We start from the raw sequence: 20,052 nt of genomic DNA, 5'->3' as shown, positions 1-20,052 counted from the left end.
ACAGTGTGCGGGTGGTCTCCGTGCCATTATTACAGTGCGGGGTCTCCTCGCCTCCCTCCCATTATTGCAGTGTGCAGGTGGTCTCCGTGCTCCCATTATTACAGTGGGGGGGTCTTCTCGCCTCCCTCCCATTATTACATTGTACGGGTGGTCTCCTTGCCCCCATTATTAGGGGTGGTCTCCTCGCCTCCCTCCCATTATTACATTGTACGGGTGGTCTCCTTGCCCCCATTATTAGGGGTGGTCTCCTCGCCTTCCTCCATTATATTTTACGGGAGGTCTCCTTGCCCCCATTATTACGGGGGTCTCCTCGCCTCCCTCCCAATATTACAGTGTGCGGGTGGTCTCTCTGCCCCCATTATTACGGGGGTCTCCTCGCCTCCCTCCCATTATTAGTGTGCGGGTGGTCTCCGTGCCCCCATTATTACAGTGGGGGGGTTTCCTTACCTCCCCTCATTATTACAGTGTGCGGGTGGTCTCCGTGCTCCCATTATTACAGTGGGGGGGGTCTTCTCGCCTCCCTCCCATTATTACATTGTACGGGTGGTCTCCTTGCCCCCATTATTAGGGGTGGTCTCCTCGCCTCCCTCCCATTATTAGGCTGCTGTCACACTAGCAGTATTTGGTCAGTATTTTACATCAGTATTTGAAAGCCAAAACCAGGAGTGGAACAAGTAGAAGAAAAGTATAACAGAAACATAAGCACCACTTCTGCATTTATCACCCACTCCTGGTTTTGGCTTACAAATACTGATGTAAAATACTGACCAAATACTGCTAGTGTGACGGCAGCCTTACATTGTACGGGTGGTCTCCTTGCCCCCATTATTAGGGGTGGTCTCCTCGCCTCCCTCCATTACATTGTACGGGTGGTCTCCTTGCCCCCATTATTAGGGGTGGTCTCCTCGCCTTCCTCCCATTATTATATTTTACGGGTGGTCTCCTTGCCCCCATTATTAGGGGTGGTCTCCTCGCCTCCCTCCATTACATTGTACGGGTGGTCTCCTTGCCCCCATTATTAGGGGTGGTCTCCTCGCCTTCCTCCCATTATTATATTTTACGGGTGGTCTCCTTGCCCCCATTATTACGGGGGTCTCCTCGCCTCCCTCCCAATATTACAGTGTGCGGGTGGTCTCTCTGCCCCCATTATTACTGGGGTCTCCTCGCCTCCCTCCCATTATTAGTGTGCGGGTGGTCTCCGTGCCCCCATTATTACAGTAGGGGGGTTCCTTACCTCCCCTCATTATTACAGTGTGCGGGTGGTCTCCGTGCCCCCATTATTACAGTGGGGGGTCTCCTCGCCTCCCTCCCATTATTACAGTGTGCGGGTGGTCTCCGTGCTCCCATTATTACAGTGGGGGGTCCCCTTCCCCTGAGGGCTGCTCCCGCCATGCTGTGACACGCACGGTTCACCCGCTGTCCACCCCTCCGCAGTGACGCAGGACACAGCACTGCGCCGTCTCCGGTCCCCTCTCACCGCCGCGCACGTCACCAGCAGCCGTGTCACTCCGCACCAGGACACTTCACCGCGGCCGCGTCCACTAGGTCAAAGAGTTCAGCGCCCACTCCCCTCCCTAATCCCCCCGCCATCGTCTCCCTCCCTAATCCCGGCGGCCCCCGCCATCTCTCCCTCCCTAATCCCGGCGGCCCCCGCCATCGTCTCCCTCCCTAATCCCGGCGGCCCCCGCCATCTCTCCCTCCCTCAGCCCAGACCCGCTCCTTCCTTCCACCTCACAGGCAGCAGCAGCAGCCAACCCCCCCCCCCCCCAACCAAGTCCTCCGGTCACATGACCTCCCCGAGAGCAGCAGCAGCAGCCCCGATCCCGACAGCGGAGTGATACCAGCAGGAGCGGCAGTCAGACGGCGTGTGAGTGCGCCTCCATATTAACGAGTCCCCCTCCACCGGACGCCGGGCGGGAGCCGCAGCCATGCCGGGCATGATGGATAAGAGCATCGAGTTTCTAGGCAAGAACCGCACTAATGGCACCAAAAGCCCGTCCAGCGCCTCCAATGGACACTACTCCGAGGAGAGCGGCGGCAGCGACGACGAGCACGGTGGTAGCCTCGGTCTGTGTGTGAGTGTGAGTGCGGCCTCCGCCCCCGCTATAGCCTCTGCTCTTCTCGTTACAGATGTGGGCATGAGGGTGGGCGCCGACTTCCAGGCCCGGATCCCCGACTACGAGCCCGGTACGTCTGCCATGTTGTGTGGGGCTGCGGCCGGGGAGGCGGCGGTGGTAGCCTCGGTATAGGGGCAGCTGGTGTTATGGGGGGGCAGGATGTACGTCATCACTGGCCTGATATATGGGCTGTATATTATGGGCTGTATCTGTGAGGTGTGAACAGCGGCCGACGGCTCCGCTCACAGCTGCCGGTACATGGCTTTCTATATACTAGATTTATTTTTAGATTTTTTTTTTTTTTTTAGATTTATTTTTTTTATTGGGAAGTTTGATTAAAATGACTTGAAATATTCAATAAATATATACGGTAACATGAGATCCAACATAATACGTATATAATATTCCATTCTGCTGCTGCAGAACTACTTCTCCCAGCATGCCCTGAGAGTTTTAGGCTGTGTTCACACGCTGCGGATTTTGCTGCGGATCCGCAGCAGTTTTCCCAAAGTTTACAGTACAATGTAAACCTATGGGGAAAAAAAAACGCTGTGCACATGCTGCGGAAAAAGCCGCACGGAAACGCTGCGGATTATTTTCCGCAGCATGTCAATTGTTTGTGCGGATTCCAACCAGCACCAATAGGAAAGTTATGGTGAAAACCCGCAGAAGAAACCGATAGAAAATCCGCAGTGGCTTTGCACTGCGGATTTTCCAAATCCGCTGCGGAAAAATCCGCAGGAAAATCCGCAGCGTGGGCACATACCCTTAATTGTAGCAGAGCCTTAAGGCAATAGTTAAAGGGTTTTTTTTTTTTAATTTAAACGTTTTTTCCAGTTTCGGGAAACCCTTCTCTTTCCACTGCATTGAAAAAAAAAAGAATAAAAATACACTTTACTTCCCCTCCCCGGGTCCAGCTCTGGGTCTGCACCGCTGCTGCCGATGTATGTTATTGTCACCAGCGCTGCAGCCAGTCGCCAAACGTGGCGACTCTGCTGGAGGAAAACGAGTTAGCCGCTGAGCTCGCTGATTGTCTGCAGTGATGTCAGAAAATAAAAGATCGGGAGTAGATGAAACTCAGTGCTGGACCTGGGGAGGGTCACACACTAAGGATAATACCATTAAAGGGGTATCCAGGACTATATCATTTTTTTTTTTTTTTTTTTTTTTTTTTACTGTGGTCCTAAGAACTAACTGGCTGGTAATTGCTACTTACCGGCCTGTTGTGCCAGGCGCCGATCTCTGCCAGTGCAGGGTGGACCTGCCGGCGATTCTGCGGCCGACGTCACGTCGACAGAGCAGTGGCTTCTCTTCCGCTCCGCTCTGTTGACGAGGTGCGACTGCCAAGGTGAGTTTCAAGAAGTGTTTGTAATGACACACAGCTCTTCTCTCCCCCGCCTGCATAGTAGAGCTGAGTGTCGTTACATGCATCTGTCCCGGGAAATAACGCAGAGCTGTGTATATAATAAGACGCACAGCTCTGCTCTCCTCCGCCTGCACTGCAGAGCTGTGTGTCATTACATGTATCTATCCCGGGAAATAACGTAGAGCTGTGTATGTAATAAGACGCACAGCTCTGCTCTCCCCCGCCTGCACAATAAAGCTGAGTGTCGTTACATGCATCTATCCCGGAAAATAACACAGAGCTGTGTATGTAATAAGATGCACAGCTCCGCTCTCCCCTGCCTGCACAGTAGAGCTGTGTGTCGTTACATGAATCTATCCTGGGAAATAACGCAGAGCTGTGTATGTAATAAGACGCACAGCTCTGCTCTCCCCGCCTGCACAGTAGAGCTGAGTGTCATTACATGCATCTATCCCAGGAAATAACGCAGAGCTGTGTATGTAATAAGACGCACAGCTCCGCTCTCCCCTGCCTGCACAGTAGAGCTGTGTGTCGTTACATGAATCTATCCTGGGAAATAACGCAGAGCTGTGTATGTAATAAGACGCACAGCTCTTCTCTACCCCGCCTGCACAGTAGAGCTGTTTATCGTTACATGAATCTATCCTGGGAAATAACGCAGAGCTGTGTATGTAATAAGACGCACAGCTCTGCTCTCCCCCGCCTGCACAGTAGAGCTGTTTATCGTTACATGCATCTATCCCGGGAAATAACGCAGAGCTGTGTATATAATGAGACGCACAGCTCTGCTCTCCCCCGCCTGCATTGCAGAGCTGTGTGTCATTACATGTATCTATCCCGGGAAATAACGCAGAGCTGTGTAAGGGTATGTGCACAAGCTGCGGATTCCATTGTGGAATTTTCCGCAGCGGATTTGATTAAATCCGCAGTGCAAAAAGTACTGCGGATTTATTGCGTTTTTTTGTGCGGTTTCCACTGCGGTTTTAGACACCTGCGGTTTTTTAATATGGAGCAGGTGCCAAACCGCTGCGGATTCCGCACAAAGAATTGACATGCTGCGGAAAATAAACCGCAGCGTTTCCACGCGTTTTTTTCCGCAGCATGTGCACAGCGGTTTTTGTTTTCCATAGGTTAACATTGTACTGTACACCGCATGGAAAACTGCTGCGGATCCGCAACGTCAAAACCGCAACGTGTGCACATAGCCTAATAAGACGCACAGCTCTGCTCTCCCCACCTGCACAGAAGAGCTGAGTGTCGTTAAATGCATCTATCCCGGGAAATAACGCAGAGCTGTGTATGTAAAAAGACGCACAGCTCCTCTCTCCTCATAGATGGGGATATTTACTGTATGTGCCAATATGAAAATGAAATATCTGTTTATCTGTTTTATCTTCAGTCAGTTTAGCATGTAAAAAATGGTGAAATGCGCTCTATAAAGGGGTCATTTCCATCTTTATCCATAGCTTAGGTGATAACTTGCTGATCGGTGGGGGTCTGACAGCAGGGAACCACATCGGTCCCATGAATGGTGCTCTGCAGAGCCTCATCTGAATGAAGCGGTGGCTGGACATGTCTTATCCACTCCATTCATTCTCCAGCAGTCCCATAGACAATGAATGGAGTGGAAGTGCTGGGTGTCAGGCACCCTCTGATCTGAAATGATTACTTACCTAAGGCTAGGTCATACGTCCAGAAAACCCCTTTGTGTCTTCTAATATAGCTCTTATATTCTTCTAAAGTGATTGGTCCAGAAATCACCGAGGATTTTGACATAAATCACTAAACAAAAATGCACTTTAACCCCTTCAGGATTCAGCTATTTTAGGGTCCTGAGGTCTCTGACTTTATTTTTTATTTTTGCATCACCGCATTCTGAGAACCACAGATTGTTTATTTTTTTGTTTGATGTAGCATTTTTTGCACAAAAAATATATTTTTTGTGTCTCCATATTCTGAGAACCATTACTTGTAATTTGGTGTCGACAGAGCTGTGGGGACCTGTTTTTTTTTTTTTAGGGATGCATTGATGTTTACATTGGGACTATTTTAGGGGGCATATGATATTTATTTTTTTAATACTGTTTCATTTTCCAGATGTGAAACAACAATTCTGGCATTGTTGTGTTTTTTTTATGGCCACTTTCTCAGTGCATTCTAAATAACAAGTTAATGTTATAGTTCAGGATCAGGACAGCACAGATGCAAAAGATCACAATTTTGCATATTTATTTTTTTACATGATACATTTTCTGATCGGAATTAAGGTTTTATTATTTGTTTATTTTTAAAATATTTCCTAGTATTAACATTTTAATGATTTTATTTCTTTTTATATTCTGGTAGGACAGGGACCTTGATATTTATTTAAAAAAAAAATGTCTACAATTTGAGGAAGTTTTTCCTGATCATCAAATATAACGATTAACTTTTTCATATGGAAACCATCTTAAGGGGATAGTCCTACAAAGTACATTTTAATTAATAGATCTTAGCATAAAATATTGGAATAATATGTTATGTAACAGCAGTAAAAAGCATATGATCTATTTTTACATATGTAATAACAAAGGATAAAAAACCCTTGAATAATACAGATAAATTATACTGCCAAAAAGTACCCCCAAACATTATGATACTGCCACAGTGAATTCCTCCACAATACCCTCCACAAGCACTGTGATGACCCTACTGTACCCCTCTCCCTCATTGCCCCCGACAAAGAATGGTGATCCCATCACAGTATAATTCTCCAACTGTAATCCCCACACAGTCCTCCATACAGTATAATAACCCCACATACAGGTGGTTCTCCTTACAGTATTATGGGCCCTACATAGTGCTCCATACAGTGTAATGACCCCACATACCGGTAGTTCTCCATACAGTATAATGGGCCCTACATAGTGCTCCATACATTGTAATGGCCCCACATAGTGCTCCATACAGTGTAATGGTCCCACATAGTGCTTCATACAGTATAATGGTCTCACATAGTCCTCCATACAGTATAATGGTCTCACATAGTCCTCCATACAGTGTAATGGGCCCTACATAGTGCTCCATACAGTAATGGCCCCACAGAGTGCTCCATACAGTATAATGGCCCCACAGAGTGCTCCATACAGTATAATGGTCCCACATAGTCCTCCATACAGTTTAATGGCATCACATAGTACTTCATACAGTATAATGGCCCCACATAGTGCTCCATACAGTGTAATGACCCCACAGAGTGCTCCATACAATATAATGGCCCCACAGAGTGCTCCATACAGTATAATGGTCCCACATAGTGCTCCATACAGTTTAATGGCATCACATAGTACTTCATACAGTATAATGGCCCCACATAGTGCTCCATACAGTGTAATGACCCCACATAGTGCTCCATACAGTATAATGGTCTCACATAGTCCTCCATACAGTATAATGGGCCCTACATAGTGCTCCATACAGTATAATGGCCCCACATAGTGCTCCATACAGTATAATGGTCTCATATAGTCCTCCATACAGTATAATGGGCCCTACATAGTGCTCCATACAGTATAATGGTCTCACATAGTCCTCCATACTGTATAATGGGCCCTACATAGTGCTCCATACAGTATAATGGCCCCACATAGTGCTCCATACAGTATAATGGTCTCATATAGTCCTCCATACAGTATAATGAGCCCTGCATAGTGCTCCATAGTGCTCCATACAGTGCAATGGTCCCACATAGTGCTCCATACAGTGTAATGACTCCACATAGTGCTCCATACAGTATAATGGCATCACATAGTCCTCCATACAGTGTAATGGTCCCACATAGTGCTCCATACAGTGTAATGACTCCACATAGTACTTCATACAGTATAATGGCCTCACATAGTGAGTGACTGTGGTGTTTCTACAACATGTGGATTTGTGGGTATTGGCTTGCTGAGACCCCCATGATTCGCTTTTGTCCCCCTCCATTTAAAAGGAATGGCAGTGCAATGTATTTTATATGGGATTAATGTAAATAGCCGAAAACTCAGACCATGCTTATAGACCCTCGGGTACATTAAACACAGCCAAACTCAGCAAATTCGGTGCTGTGGTCCAATTACCTAATATTAATGGGACTTTCGTACTCTTCCACGACACATGATATTGAAGGCACCCGGGGCTGTCAGCTCTATCCAGCAGATAGGACAGTTGTACTAAAACATATGCGTTCTTGCAACATGTTTCACCACACGTGCGGCATCATCAGGGGGTGGACAATAGCTACATCATCTCATCCCCTGATGAGGCATATCTGCGGTGAAACATGTTGGTAGAACATGTGTCTTAGTACAACTGTCCGAACAGAGCTGACACCCCGGGGTCTCCTCATTAATCCTTAGGCAATTACGGTACCTTCATATTATATCAGAATTATTTAGGCAGTTCAGGGACAGAATGTTTTATGTGTAATGGTCTGTTCACCCCGCTATTTTAATAAATGATAAAAGCTAAGGTTTAGGGCTCGTTAGTGATGGTTTTTTGGTGTTTCACAACTGTAGTTAGTGAATATGCCCCTCCCAAGCCTGGTACAGTCTCCACAATCTGCACTTTAGATGAACGTCATCATAACCTGCAGTTTTTGGAGGGACATCTCTGCTGTGTATGGTGGCTTGCCCGACTCTCCCCTTGTAGATGGTGGTGGGAGACGGATCCGTCCGTTAGAAGTTCAATGCCCAATTCTTTTTGTTTTCAGGGGAGCGAAGCCGCTGCCGGAGGAGTTAGACAGCAGCTTTCTCATTATTGATGACTCATGAATCCCCAGACAACGTCTATCTCTCGTATGGTCTCCTTTACAAAAGACCAAAACAACAAATAGTATTTTGTTGAGAAATGCAATGAAAATTTCAGTTTTCAAAGATCAATATCCAGGTAGCCGTAAGGCTTTATGCAATGAGATTAATGGGTCAAGCCAAGGTGATACCCTTAAAGGAGTTTATCATTCTTAGAAAAAGTCCTCAAAAGATTCCTGTAACGTAAAATAACTGACAGTTGAGCAGATTTAGATGGCACGAGCCGCTGAGCTCAGTGATTGGCTGCAGCGGTGATGTGAGCTGTTGACGTAACATGACTGCTGCAGCCAAAGCACAGAGTCAGGAGCAGTAGCAGGGGAGCCCACACAGGCGAGGGCGTCAGTACCATCCATCTGTTATTTTACATTACAGGAATGATTTCAGATCCAGTTTTCTAAAGGTAGAAAACTCCTAACACTAAGGCTACGTTCACATTGGCGTTCCGCCAATGTGCGTCGCTGTTGCGTCGGCGACGCAGCGGCGACGCGCCCCTATGTTTAACATAGGGGACGCGTGCGTTTTTTTAGTGGCGTTTTTCGACAAGTGCGTCGTTTCCGACGCTAGCGTCGGACGCAAGAAAATGCAACAAGTTGCATTTTTTGTGCGTCCGATTTTCGTCAAAAAACGACGCACGCGTCGCAAAACGCAGCGTTTTTGCGCGCGTTTTTTGTGCGTCGTGCGTTGCGTCGCCGACGCACCGGCGCGCAACGCTAATGTGAACGTAGCCTAATCTTGTCCTCACTGTCTCAGTCCCCAGGATTTCAGATTCCTAAAGCAAACCATTTTCTAGAAATCCCACAGAGAGCAGATAATATCCTGCAGGTCGACCTGCTCTAGAGGACTTGATATGTCAGTGCATTATAAATTACACATTGATTTCCGTTGGAACTGTGAATTACTCTATTTTTGGTGCATATTTCCCAACAGATTACGGCTGATTTTTAGTGGTCTTATAAATTGGGGCTCATCATTGGTGGACTCTGGATTCTTCGCACAGAAAGGGACAGTGCATTGCAGAACTCACTATAAAGAGGACCTTTAATCAAATTTTCCATGTTGAACTGAACACACAATGTCAAATTTTTTATTTTATTTATTTCACCTCCCCGTTGCGGAGATATTAGCAATCAAAACTTTTTTTTTCAGTCTGCGTTATCAGACAGTTTTTACTGGGGGAGTCTACTTCTTCCCCCTGTATGATGCTGACCAATCATAAGCAGGCAGCAACATACAAAGGAAAGAAGAACACTCTCCCACCATAGCTAGAGAAGGTTTATGAGTGTAGTTTGTAATTACAGGCTGCCCGGATCTCCTGCATGATTATAAATCACCAATGGCTCACACCGTTTAGTAAAGGACCCTGTGTGGGGGAGGAGCAGCACAGCTGAGCTTAGCTGTTACATTACAAACTCTTCTGTCAGCTATCCTCTCCTAGCAAAGTCTGCTCTGCTGAACTGCCCTTTCCCCCCACACTGCCAGTTCGGAAATGTGTCAGTAATCAAACTTGTGTATGTGGGCCTCAACTTTTAATTAAAGAAGGGCGAACCCGAACAGTAAAGTTCAGGGTCCGTACCGAACACCTAGTGTGCACGGACCCTGAACACTGACTTCTCCAGGAAGTCCTGTTCAGGTTCAGCACCTCGAACATTGTCATCTGTATGTTAGGCCGGGATCACACATGCGAGAAACACGTCCGTGTCTCGCATGTGAAATCCAAGCTCTGGCGCCAGCACTCCAGAGCGGAGCGTGTGGCTCGATGTGTTGCTATGCGGACGCACGCTCCGCTCCACAGTGCCGGCGCCAGAGCTTGGATTTCACATGCGAGACACGGACGTGTTTCTCGCATGTGTGATCCCGGCCTTAACGTGAGAAACACCGGTGGTTCTGATCGACGGTAAGCTAGTTACCGTCGGTCAGAGCTTCAGTTCCCATGCTGTCAGATGACAGCATGAACCAGCAGCTGTGACCGGCGGAAAAGTTACCGCCAGTCACAGGCATCAGCTGATGAAGGAGTAGTATTCTCATCAGCCTATGTCTGCTGCCGCTGATAACAGCGAGAGCAGGCGCCGCTGATGGGAGTATTCATCAGCCTGTGCTATAAATCTAAAAAAAAAATATGTGGGGCCTCTTCTACTTTTGATAACCAGCGCAGGCAAAACCGATAACTGTGGGCTGCAACCCTCAACTGTCAACTTTATTATGGCTTGTTATCAAGAAGAGAGGCATCCCACGCTGTGTTTTCTTTTTTAAAGAAACAATTTAAAAAACGGCGTGGGGTCCCCCTCCCGGTTTTGACAACCAGCCAAGCTAAAGCAGACCGCTCAGATCTAGTATTTTCAGACTGGTAAGGGGCCATGGATATTGCCTCTTCCAGCCTAAAAATAGCAGCACACCGCTTCCCCAGAAAAGTCTCATCTATTAGAGGCTATCAGCTGTTTTATGGGCGCTAATATCAAGCCCAGAGGTTAGTAATAGAGAGGCGTCTATAAGTTAGATTGTAAAAAAAAAACACAGCCACAATAAAATGCTTTAATTGAAATAATGACAAACTCCTTTACTTTAAATAATATTGAAAAAGCACAGTCGCTCACCTTTAGCCTAATGTACTGTAAAAGAAGAAAAATAATACAACAACCATATCTCTCACCTGTTCAACGTGAATATAATCCATCTCTGTCCTACGAAGATCCGATGATTTGGATAGCGGTCACATCAGTGATGCAACTGCTATCCACGGCAGCTGACTCACATTGAACCAGTAGCGTAATCGCGCTCCTGCAGTGTGTAGCACTCCGCTCCTGTGGAAAAGGTCTCCGGCGTTCATAGCTGATAAACCCCGATGACCTCACTTATTGCACTGCTCACTGCGTGTTTCAACCCCACAAATATTACCCCACTTGCCACCGCACCAGGGTATGTGGGAAGAGCCAGGCAAAGTGCCAGAACTGGAGAATCTAATGGATGCGCCTTTTCTAGGGCGACTGTGGGCTGCTATTTTTAGGCTGAGGGTCAATATCCATGGCCCCATAACAGTCTCAGAATATCCACCCCCAGCTTTCTGCTTTAGCTTGGCTGGTTGTCAAAAATGGGAGGGACCACATTCCGTTTTTGTTTTTCTCATTTTGTTTAAATAATTGAAACAAACGCCCTTTTTTATAATCCGGCATGATAAAGGTGACGCCTGTGGGTTGCAACCCGCAGCTGTCTATTTCACCTGCGCTAAACTCAGCTGTGCTGCCCCTCCCCCCACACTGACTCATGCAGGAGGTTAGATCAGAGCTAGCTGTCATTATATGTCTCACACTCTGAGAAATCTGCTCTAAGCTATGGTGGGGGCATGTTCTTGTTTCCTTTGAGTGTTGCTGCCTGCGTATGATTGGTCAGCATCATACAGGGAGAAAAGTACACGCCCCCAGTGAAAACTGTCCAACAACAACAACCACTTTGGCTTAAAAAAAAGTTAACTCATTAGGTGTCAAATACTTTGATTTCTAATGTCTCTGCAACAGAGAGGGAAAATTTCTAAAAAAATATGTTGTATTCAACTCTGCAGCCACTATTACATTGTGTGTCCAGTTCAACATAAAAAAAAAGTGAAAGGTACTAATGAAAAAATTACATTTAAGTAGAAATTCTTTCTTTTACATGAACTTTTTTTTGTGGTCAAAATAGGTAAAAAAATTTGCTGATTTATTTTGTAATATCTTTATAGGGGTCGGCCCTTTTGATTAAGACACTCAATTGAAATTCATAAGGATCGCAGTGTAAGTTATATGACAAAAATGACCCTCTGAAAGCACAGACAAAAATAAGGTCCGAGTACTTATTAAGAAGAAAAATAGATAATAATAATGTTGGTCAACGCTGTAGTTTTTATGCTGTTGGCGACACGGTTCCAATTAATGGGTGTTAATTTTCTGAAAATGTCAATAGGCTCTGTTCACATCATGTCGGAGGAATTGAGTGACTCTCCGAACTTACAGCTGTGAAGCATCTCGCTGTATATGCCCACAGGGGGCTATGTCACAAATAGGCTCCTCTTTTTTTTTTACTGTTTTTTTTTCTTTTTCTGAATTGTCTGCTTTGCTTTTTCATACAACAACAACAAAAAAAAATATGATGGCAAATATTAAGGGTAAAAAGGACATGCGCTTGGTCTCTAATCAGTGAATGGAGCACTATGAATATATTTGAAATATGGACCAAGAGTTGTTCCTAGTATATATGCGAACAGTGATCTGAACAGAGCCTAATACAGTCTCTAGTAAGAGTTGTGTACCGTCATGCAGAACACTTAAGACTGCTCGGCACCACCATACACACATGATAGTACAGTGCAACATACCTTCACTGCATCACAAAGCACAGCAGTACAGCACAGCATGCCTTTTTCTTTATCGCCTCTCATTGGGGGACACAGGAACCATGGGTGTATGCTGCTGCCACTAGGAGGCTGACACTATGCAAATAAAAAAATTAGCTCCTCCTCTGCAGTGTACACCCCACCGACTGGCATTAAACTCTTCAGTTTAGCTTAGTGTCAGTAGGAGGTGGACACGGGTCTTTCATTAGACCCTTATCTACCTCAATGTGCGTCGTTTCTTTTCAGGTTTTCTTCCAGAGGGATACAGGGTGAGCAGTCACACCTGTAGTCCCACAATACGGACTATGAGTACGGCGTGTACTGCCACCCCGTATCCTCATAGATCCCTCTCCAGGACCAAGATCCTAGCACAGAAGCGTGCTCAGAAGTCCGGTCCTGGCTCCGTCCCCCACCCACTCGCCCACCAGAGCCTGTCGGTTGTGGAGACGAGGACGTCCATCAGCTCCCTGGACGTCTCATCCCCCTTTTAAGGTTAGTACCGGCGTGGGATTTTTTTTTTGAGGTAAGTATTCCGGCGCCGCGTTTCCCCCCATCCCTTCCTAGAGTTTTCCTGGGGGTCTTACTAGGGGCTCCCTTATCCCGGGTCACTACTTGCTTGGATTCCCGCAGCACGACCTGGGCTTGCAGTTTCTGCAGACCTTCTCTTACGGACGCGGGGCCGTTATAGGCTGCCGCGCCGTTTGCCTACCAGTGTGGGCTCCGCGAATTCTCCTACCAGTCCTTCGGCAGGGGCCACTCTTCTCCCCGCGGCGCACTGCCTCGGCGCTGCGGTATTCCAGGGTGCACACAGGCGCTGCGGCCCTGTCGGGCCGGCGCACCGCAGTTTTTGCCGGGGGCTCTCCGGCGCTGCCGCCCTGTCAGGACGGCGCGCCGCGATTTCCGGGGGCACTCAGGCGCTGCGGCCCTGACAGACCGGCGCGCCGCTTCTTCCTGAGGCGCGCTGCTCTGGCGCCGCAGGGGGTTTCTCGGCAGCAGGGTTTCTCTCTAGCGGCGCAGCCTGGTAGGCTGCTGCGCCGCCTTTCCGGCGCATCTTTCCGGCGCCGCGTTTTCTCCTCGGCCGCCGGCTCCTACTTTAGGCCCCGGCTTCCTCCGGGGGCCTACTTCCGGTTTGCGCGCTCCCTCTCTTCCGGTCTGCGGGCGGGCTTTTTTCCCGCCCGACATATTTGTCCTGCCCACCGGCGCCTCCGTGGCTGGCTCCACCCACTTCCTCCAGGGCTGAGTCACTCTTCTGGTGTGCACTCCGCAGCAGCACCTGCTCAGCCCCGCACGTGTTTTTTTCTGTGAGCTCAGCGATCTGCGCAGAATACGGCCCCTCAGGACAGGAGTCCTCCGCTGACAAGTGGGACATCTTCCAGGACCGGGTCGTGAGTAGCTGCACTGCAGACTGACACCCTTCTCTGCCCCACTGTCCCCTAACCCACTGGCATCTTCAGGGATCTCTCAAAATGTCTTCTAAAGGGGGCCGCTCTCGTCCTCCTACTTCTTCATCTTCTGCCTTAGTCACGTACTTTGCATGTTCGTCCTGTAACAGCAAACTTCCCTCAGGTCAGTCCTCCCCGCTGTGTCAGTCCTGCAGCAACCCGATTGTTCCCACCGCCCAGGATCCCCCGGCTGTTCCGCCCGAGAGTGATCCCCCCATCCCAGGCTGGGCCGCCTCTCTGTCACAATCGGTGGCCGATTTAACACGGGTATCTCAAACCCTGGTGTCCGCGCTGGATCGGTTACCCTTGCAGACCCCTGCTGTGGCCAGCGGGTCGCAGGAACCGCCGCCCAAGCCCTCCTTGCTAAGCTACAAAAGGTCCAGACAGGAACGTCGGTCTGAGTCCTCTTCGCGTTCCATCTCGCCGCACGGCCCTCCGCCGCGGTTGGTGTCGCACCGTTCCTCCTCCCCTGAGTCAGGCGAGGCTTTATCTGATGCGCCCTCAGAGGAGATGTCGGAGTTGGATCCTAGCCAAATCGCCACCATGAGTGAGTCGGTCCAGAACCTCATTCGGGCTATAAACCAAACCTGTGGCATTAAGGATCCCTCTACGGAACCCGCAGATCAGGCGGTTTCGTTTAGACGGGCCAAACCACCTTCAAGATTTTTTGCCCCTCATCCTGAATTCGAGGAAATCCTGACCAGAGAGAGAGAGAATCCGACCAGACGTTTTCAGAGGGGAAAACGCCTGGGGGTGTTATATCCTTTTTCACCAGATCTTACCGCCAATTGGACGGCCTCTCCCTCGGTGGATCCACCTGTGTCCAGGCTGTCCACCAACACGGTGCTCCCACTGTCCGGCGGAGCGTCTCTGAAGGATTCTAACGACAGAGTTATAGAATCCTTCGCAAAATCTGCCTTCGAAGCGGCTTCAGCAGCGCTATGCCCGGCCTTTGCTTCCACTTGGGCCTCAAAATCCATCTCAAAATGGGCCAAGGATCTGCGGCGAGGTATCCTGGACGGGGCTCCTCCCGCGCAATTAGCGGAACTTGCCAACCAGATTTCCCACACTGGTGAATACCTGGTTTCCGCCTCCCTGGATGTCGCGTCTTGTGCGGCTCAGGCTTCCAGCAATGCCGTTGCCATCCGCCGGACCGTTTGGCTCAAGGCCTGGCAGGCGGACTTGTCCTCCAAAAAGTCCCTCACTAGTCTGCCCTTCCAGGGCTCTCGTCTCTTTGGTTCCCAGCTGGACCAGATCATTAAGGACGCCACTGGGGGCACAAGTTCCCTTCTCCCCCAGGCTAAACCTCGTCGCCCTCCTCCTAGACGGCAGTTTCGCTCGTTCCGGCCTTTTCGTCGCTTCGCTGCGTCAAACTCCTTTTCCCAGCAGCAACAGAGGCCACAGGCACGTCAAGAGAAGAAGGCGGTGTCCTTCAGGCCCACTCCGTCCTGGCGTCCTCGCTATTCCCAGGGTAGATCGTCCAGGCCCAGGACTGGAAGATCCACTTCCGCATGACTCTCGGCAAGACTCCAGCCCAACTCCCAGGTTGGGGGGCCGTCTTCTCCGTTTCAGGGACGTCTGGATTTCCGCAGTAGAGGATGCATGGGTCAGGGAAGTTGTGTCTTCGGGATACAAAATAGAGTTCGCCTCCCGACCCAGAGATCGTTTCTTCCAATCTCGTCCTCCAAAAGATCCCGCTTTGGTTCCGGGCTTCTTCGCAGCCATCGCTTCTCTGCTCAAATCCGGGGTAATCGTTCCCGTCCCAGAAAAGGAACGGTACACGGGTTTCTACTCGAACCTCTTTGTGGTACCGAAAAAAGACGGCAAGGTTCGTCCCATTCTGGACCTCAAATTGTTGAACAGGAGGGTTCGCCTGAGACACTTCAGGATGGAATCCCTTCGTTCAGTAATTGCTTCCATGGAGGCTCAGGAATTTCTATGCTCTATAGATATCCAGGACGCCTACCTACATGTTCCAATATTTCCCGGACATCACCGTTTCCTGCGCTTCGCAGTGCAACAAGATCATTTTCAGTTCGTCGCCCTGCCGTTCGGTCTCGCAACCGCGCCAAGGGTGTTCACGAAAATCATGGCGGCGCTGATGGCCATTTTGAGAGTCAGAGGCTTGGTTCTGTTTCCATACCTCGACGACATCCTCATCAAGGCTCCGTCCTTTGCTCAGGCCCACGAAAGCTTGTCCATTGTTCTCGACACCTTATCCCGTTTCGGATGGCTGGTCAACCGGAAGAAGTCCTGCCTTATTCCTTCTCAGCGCATCATCTTTCTGGGCATGCTCTTCGACACTCGTCAGTCCAGAGTCTTCCTTCCCAAGGACAAGAGATCCACCCTTTGTCGGGACATTCTCTTGCTCCAGGGTCCTCGGCCTCCCTCCCTCCGATCGGCCATGAAGGTTCTGGGGAGGATGGTAGCTACCTTGGAAGCGATTCCCTTCGCCCAATTCCATTCTCGACCCCTTCAGCAAGCCATTCTGTCTCAGTGGGACAGGTCGGTCTTCTCCCTGGATCGGCCGATCAGACTCTCCTTTCGGGTCAAGCGGTCTCTCAACTGGTGGCTGACGTCTCCTCTCATCTCCCAGGGCAGGTCCTTCCTTCCGGTTCACTGGCAGGTGGTGACAACGGATGCCAGCCTGATCGGCTGGGGTGCGGTTTTTCGCCACCTGACGGTTCAGGGCCGTTGGTCGCTGCAGGAGTCCGCGCTGCCGATCAACGTCCTCGAAATTCGGGCCATCTTTCTGTCCCTCCGCCATTGGGAAAGGATTCTCAGGGGCCTTCCAGTCCGGATCCAGACGGACAATGCCACGGCTGTGGCATATGTCAACCATCAGGGGGGGACTCGGAGCTCCTTGGCCCTTGCCGAGGTGTCCAAGATCCTCCTTTGGGCAGAGGCAACGGTTCCGGTGATATCCGCGGTGCATATCCCCGGCGTAGAAAACTGGGCCGCCGACTTCCTCAGCCGCGAGGGTCTCGCGGCGGGGGAATGGTCCCTGCATCCGGAGGTCTTCCATCAGATTTGTCTTCGATGGGGAACTCCGGATGTGGATCTCACGGCGTCTCGGATCAACAGGAAGGTTCCACAATTCGTCTCCAGGTCACGCGATCCTCTCGCAGTGGGCGTCGATGCTCTGGCCATTCCTTGGTCACAGTTCGAGATGCCCTATCTGTTCCCACCCCTTCCATTACTTCCCAAGCTGTTGAAGAAGATCAAAGCGGAAGGGGTGCCGGTCATCCTGATCGCCCCGGATTGGCCCAGGAGAGCTTGGTTCGCGGAGCTCGTCAACCTTCTCGCGGACGCTCCCTGGTGCCTTCCAGACAGGCCCGATCTGCTGTCCCAGGGTCCGATCTGCCACCCGAATTCTCGGTCGCTCAGTTTAACGGCGTGGCTGTTGAGACCGCGGTTCTAAGAGCGTCCGGCCTTTCGGACCGGGTCATTCACACCATGATTCAGGCTCGGAAGCCTTCGTCTTCCAGGATCTACTACCGCACCTGGAAGGCCTACTTCCGTTGGTGCGAGTCCAACCGCGTGCCGCCTATGGTTTTTTCCCTGCCTTCTCTTTTGGCCTTCCTTCAGGCAGGACTGGATTCGGGCCTGGCTCTTAGTTCCCTGAAGGGTCAGGTCTCTGCGCTTTCCATCCTCTTTCAGAAGACCTTGGCCTCTCGGCCACAGGTTAAGACCTTCTTTCAGGGGGTAGCCCACGCCGTCCCGCCGTACAGGGCCCCTGTGGAGGCATGGGACCTAAACCTGGTACTGGACGTTTTGAAGGTTTCTCCCTTTGAACCTCTTAGGGAGATTCCTCTATCAGTTTTATCTTGGAAGGTGGCCTTTCTTGTGGCCATCACGTCCATTCGCCGCGTTTCCGAGCTGGCGGCACTGTCTTGCCGCCCTCCGTTTTTGGTCATTCACCAGGACAAGGTGGTCTTCCGACCTCCACCTTCTTTTCTTCCTAAGGTGGTTTCCACCTTCCACCTCAACGAGGACATCGTTCTACCTTCCTTTTGTCCAGCTCCGACTCATCCTCTGGAGCGATCGTTGAACAAGCTGGACCTAGTCAGGGCAGTGAGGATTTATCTGGATAGAACATCCTCTTTCCGGAAGTCGGATTCATTTTTCGTCATTCCGGATGGCACGCGCAGAGGCCAGCCGGCTTCTAAAGCGACTATTGCTCGCTGGATCAGAACGGCAATTTTGGAGGCTTACCGGGTCAAGAACAGAGTGCCCCCTCCTGGGATTAAGGCTCACTCTACCCGGGCAGTCGGCGCCTCCTGGGCGGTGCACCACAGGGCTTCCGCCCTACAGCTTTGCAAAGCGGCAACTTGGTCTTCCATCCACACGTTCGCCAAATTTTACAAGGTCCATACCTACGCATCGGCGGACGCCAGCCTAGGCAGAAGGATCCTGCAGGCAGCAGTGGTGAGTCCTCTGACCTGATGGAAGTCTGTTTTCCCGCCCTTGGGACTGCTTTGGGACGTCCCATGGTTCCTGTGTCCCCCAATGAGAGGCGATAAAGAAAACAGGATTTTTGGTTGCTTACCGTAAAATCTGTTTCTTGAAGCCTCCATTGGGGGACACAGCACCCTCCCAATGTTTTTGTTATATGTTCTCTGACTGTTCTCACGTTTACAGTTCTCAAGTTTGTGGTTATGGTTTTTCAACCTTGTTCTTTCTCCTACTGCTTTCTCACTAACTGAAGAGTTTAATGCCAGTCGGTGGGGTGTACACTGCAGAGGAGGAGCTAATTTTTTTATTTGCATAGTGTCAGCCTCCTAGTGGCAGCAGCATACACCCATGGTTCCTGTGTCCCCCAATGGAGGCTTCAAGAAACAGATTTTACGGTAAGCAACCAAAAATCCTGTTATTACTTTGCCAACGCTATAATGACGCAGAACTTGCCTCTACAGTAGTGCTAAACACTAATATGCAGCGCGACATACCCACTACAGCAGTACTAAACACTAATATACAACACAGCATATGTCCACAGCGGCGCTGAACACTAAACTGCAGCACAGCATACTGCACAACATAACTCCACAGCGGTGCTAAACACTAAAATTCAGCAGAGCATACCACCATAGCGTTGTTAAACATTAATGTGCACACAGCATACCTCCACAGCAGCGCTGAACACTAATATAAAGCACAACATACCTCCACAGCAGCGCTGAACACTAATATAAAGCACAACATACCTCCACAGCAGCGCTGAACAATAATATACAGCACAACATACCTCCACAGCAGCGCTGAACACTAATATGCAGCACAACATACCTCCACAGCAGCGCTAAACACTAATACGCAGCACAACTTACCACTACAGCAGTACTAAACATTAATACACAGCACAACCTGCCTCCACAGCAGTGCTAAACACTAATACGCAGCACAACGTACCTCCACAGCAGCGCAAAACACTAATACACAGCATAACATACCTCCACAGCAGTGCTAAATACTAATACACAGTACAACATACCTCCACAGCAGCACTAAACACCAATACACAGCACAACATACCTCCACAGCAGCACTAAACACCAATACACAGCACAACATACCTCCACAGCAGCGCTAAACACTAATACGCAGCACAACATACCTCCACAGCAGCGCTAAACACTAATACGCAGCACAACATACCTCCACAGCAGCGCTAAACACTAATACACAGCACAACATACATCCACAGCAGCGCTAAACAAATCTCAAAGATCATGCATGAAATGTCTACCCAGAATGTACTGAAGGTCTGCAGCTGTCAGGGAATGCTGGGATTTGTAGTTTCCCTACAGAATCAGTGGAGGGCCACAGATGTCTTGGGTGACAGTACTATTGACTCAGGACATAGATGATCAGAGAGTAATAGGTCACAATTGATCCTGGTGATCTCTCCCTAGATGATAGCCCACCACCCTGG

The 20,052-nt window shown here is 49.6% G+C and overlaps 1 protein-coding gene across 5 annotated transcripts in view; it reads left to right on the top strand.

The window, feature by feature from the left end:
• The first annotated feature begins 1,440 nt into the window (after positions 1-1,440).
• Positions 1,441-20,052, top strand: part of RCOR3 (REST corepressor 3) — a 66,844-nt gene continuing 48,232 nt past the window's right edge. For 2 of the 5 annotated variants that reach the window (XM_069768555.1, XM_069768551.1), the window contains exon 1: positions 1,479-2,187. In XM_069768555.1, the coding sequence (XP_069624656.1) occupies positions 1,929-2,187 (259 nt within the window). In that variant the 5' untranslated portion in view covers positions 1,479-1,928. Of the gene's footprint in view, positions 2,188-20,052 lie in introns of all 5 variants that reach the window. The other 3 variants (XM_069768552.1, XM_069768553.1, XM_069768554.1) reach the window with 3 other exon arrangements.

This window comes from Ranitomeya imitator, chromosome 5 (assembly GCF_032444005.1).
Source record: "Ranitomeya imitator isolate aRanImi1 chromosome 5, aRanImi1.pri, whole genome shotgun sequence".
Lineage (NCBI taxonomy): Eukaryota > Metazoa > Chordata > Amphibia > Anura > Dendrobatidae > Ranitomeya > Ranitomeya imitator.
This window is presented reverse-complemented; position numbering and strand designations above follow the sequence as displayed.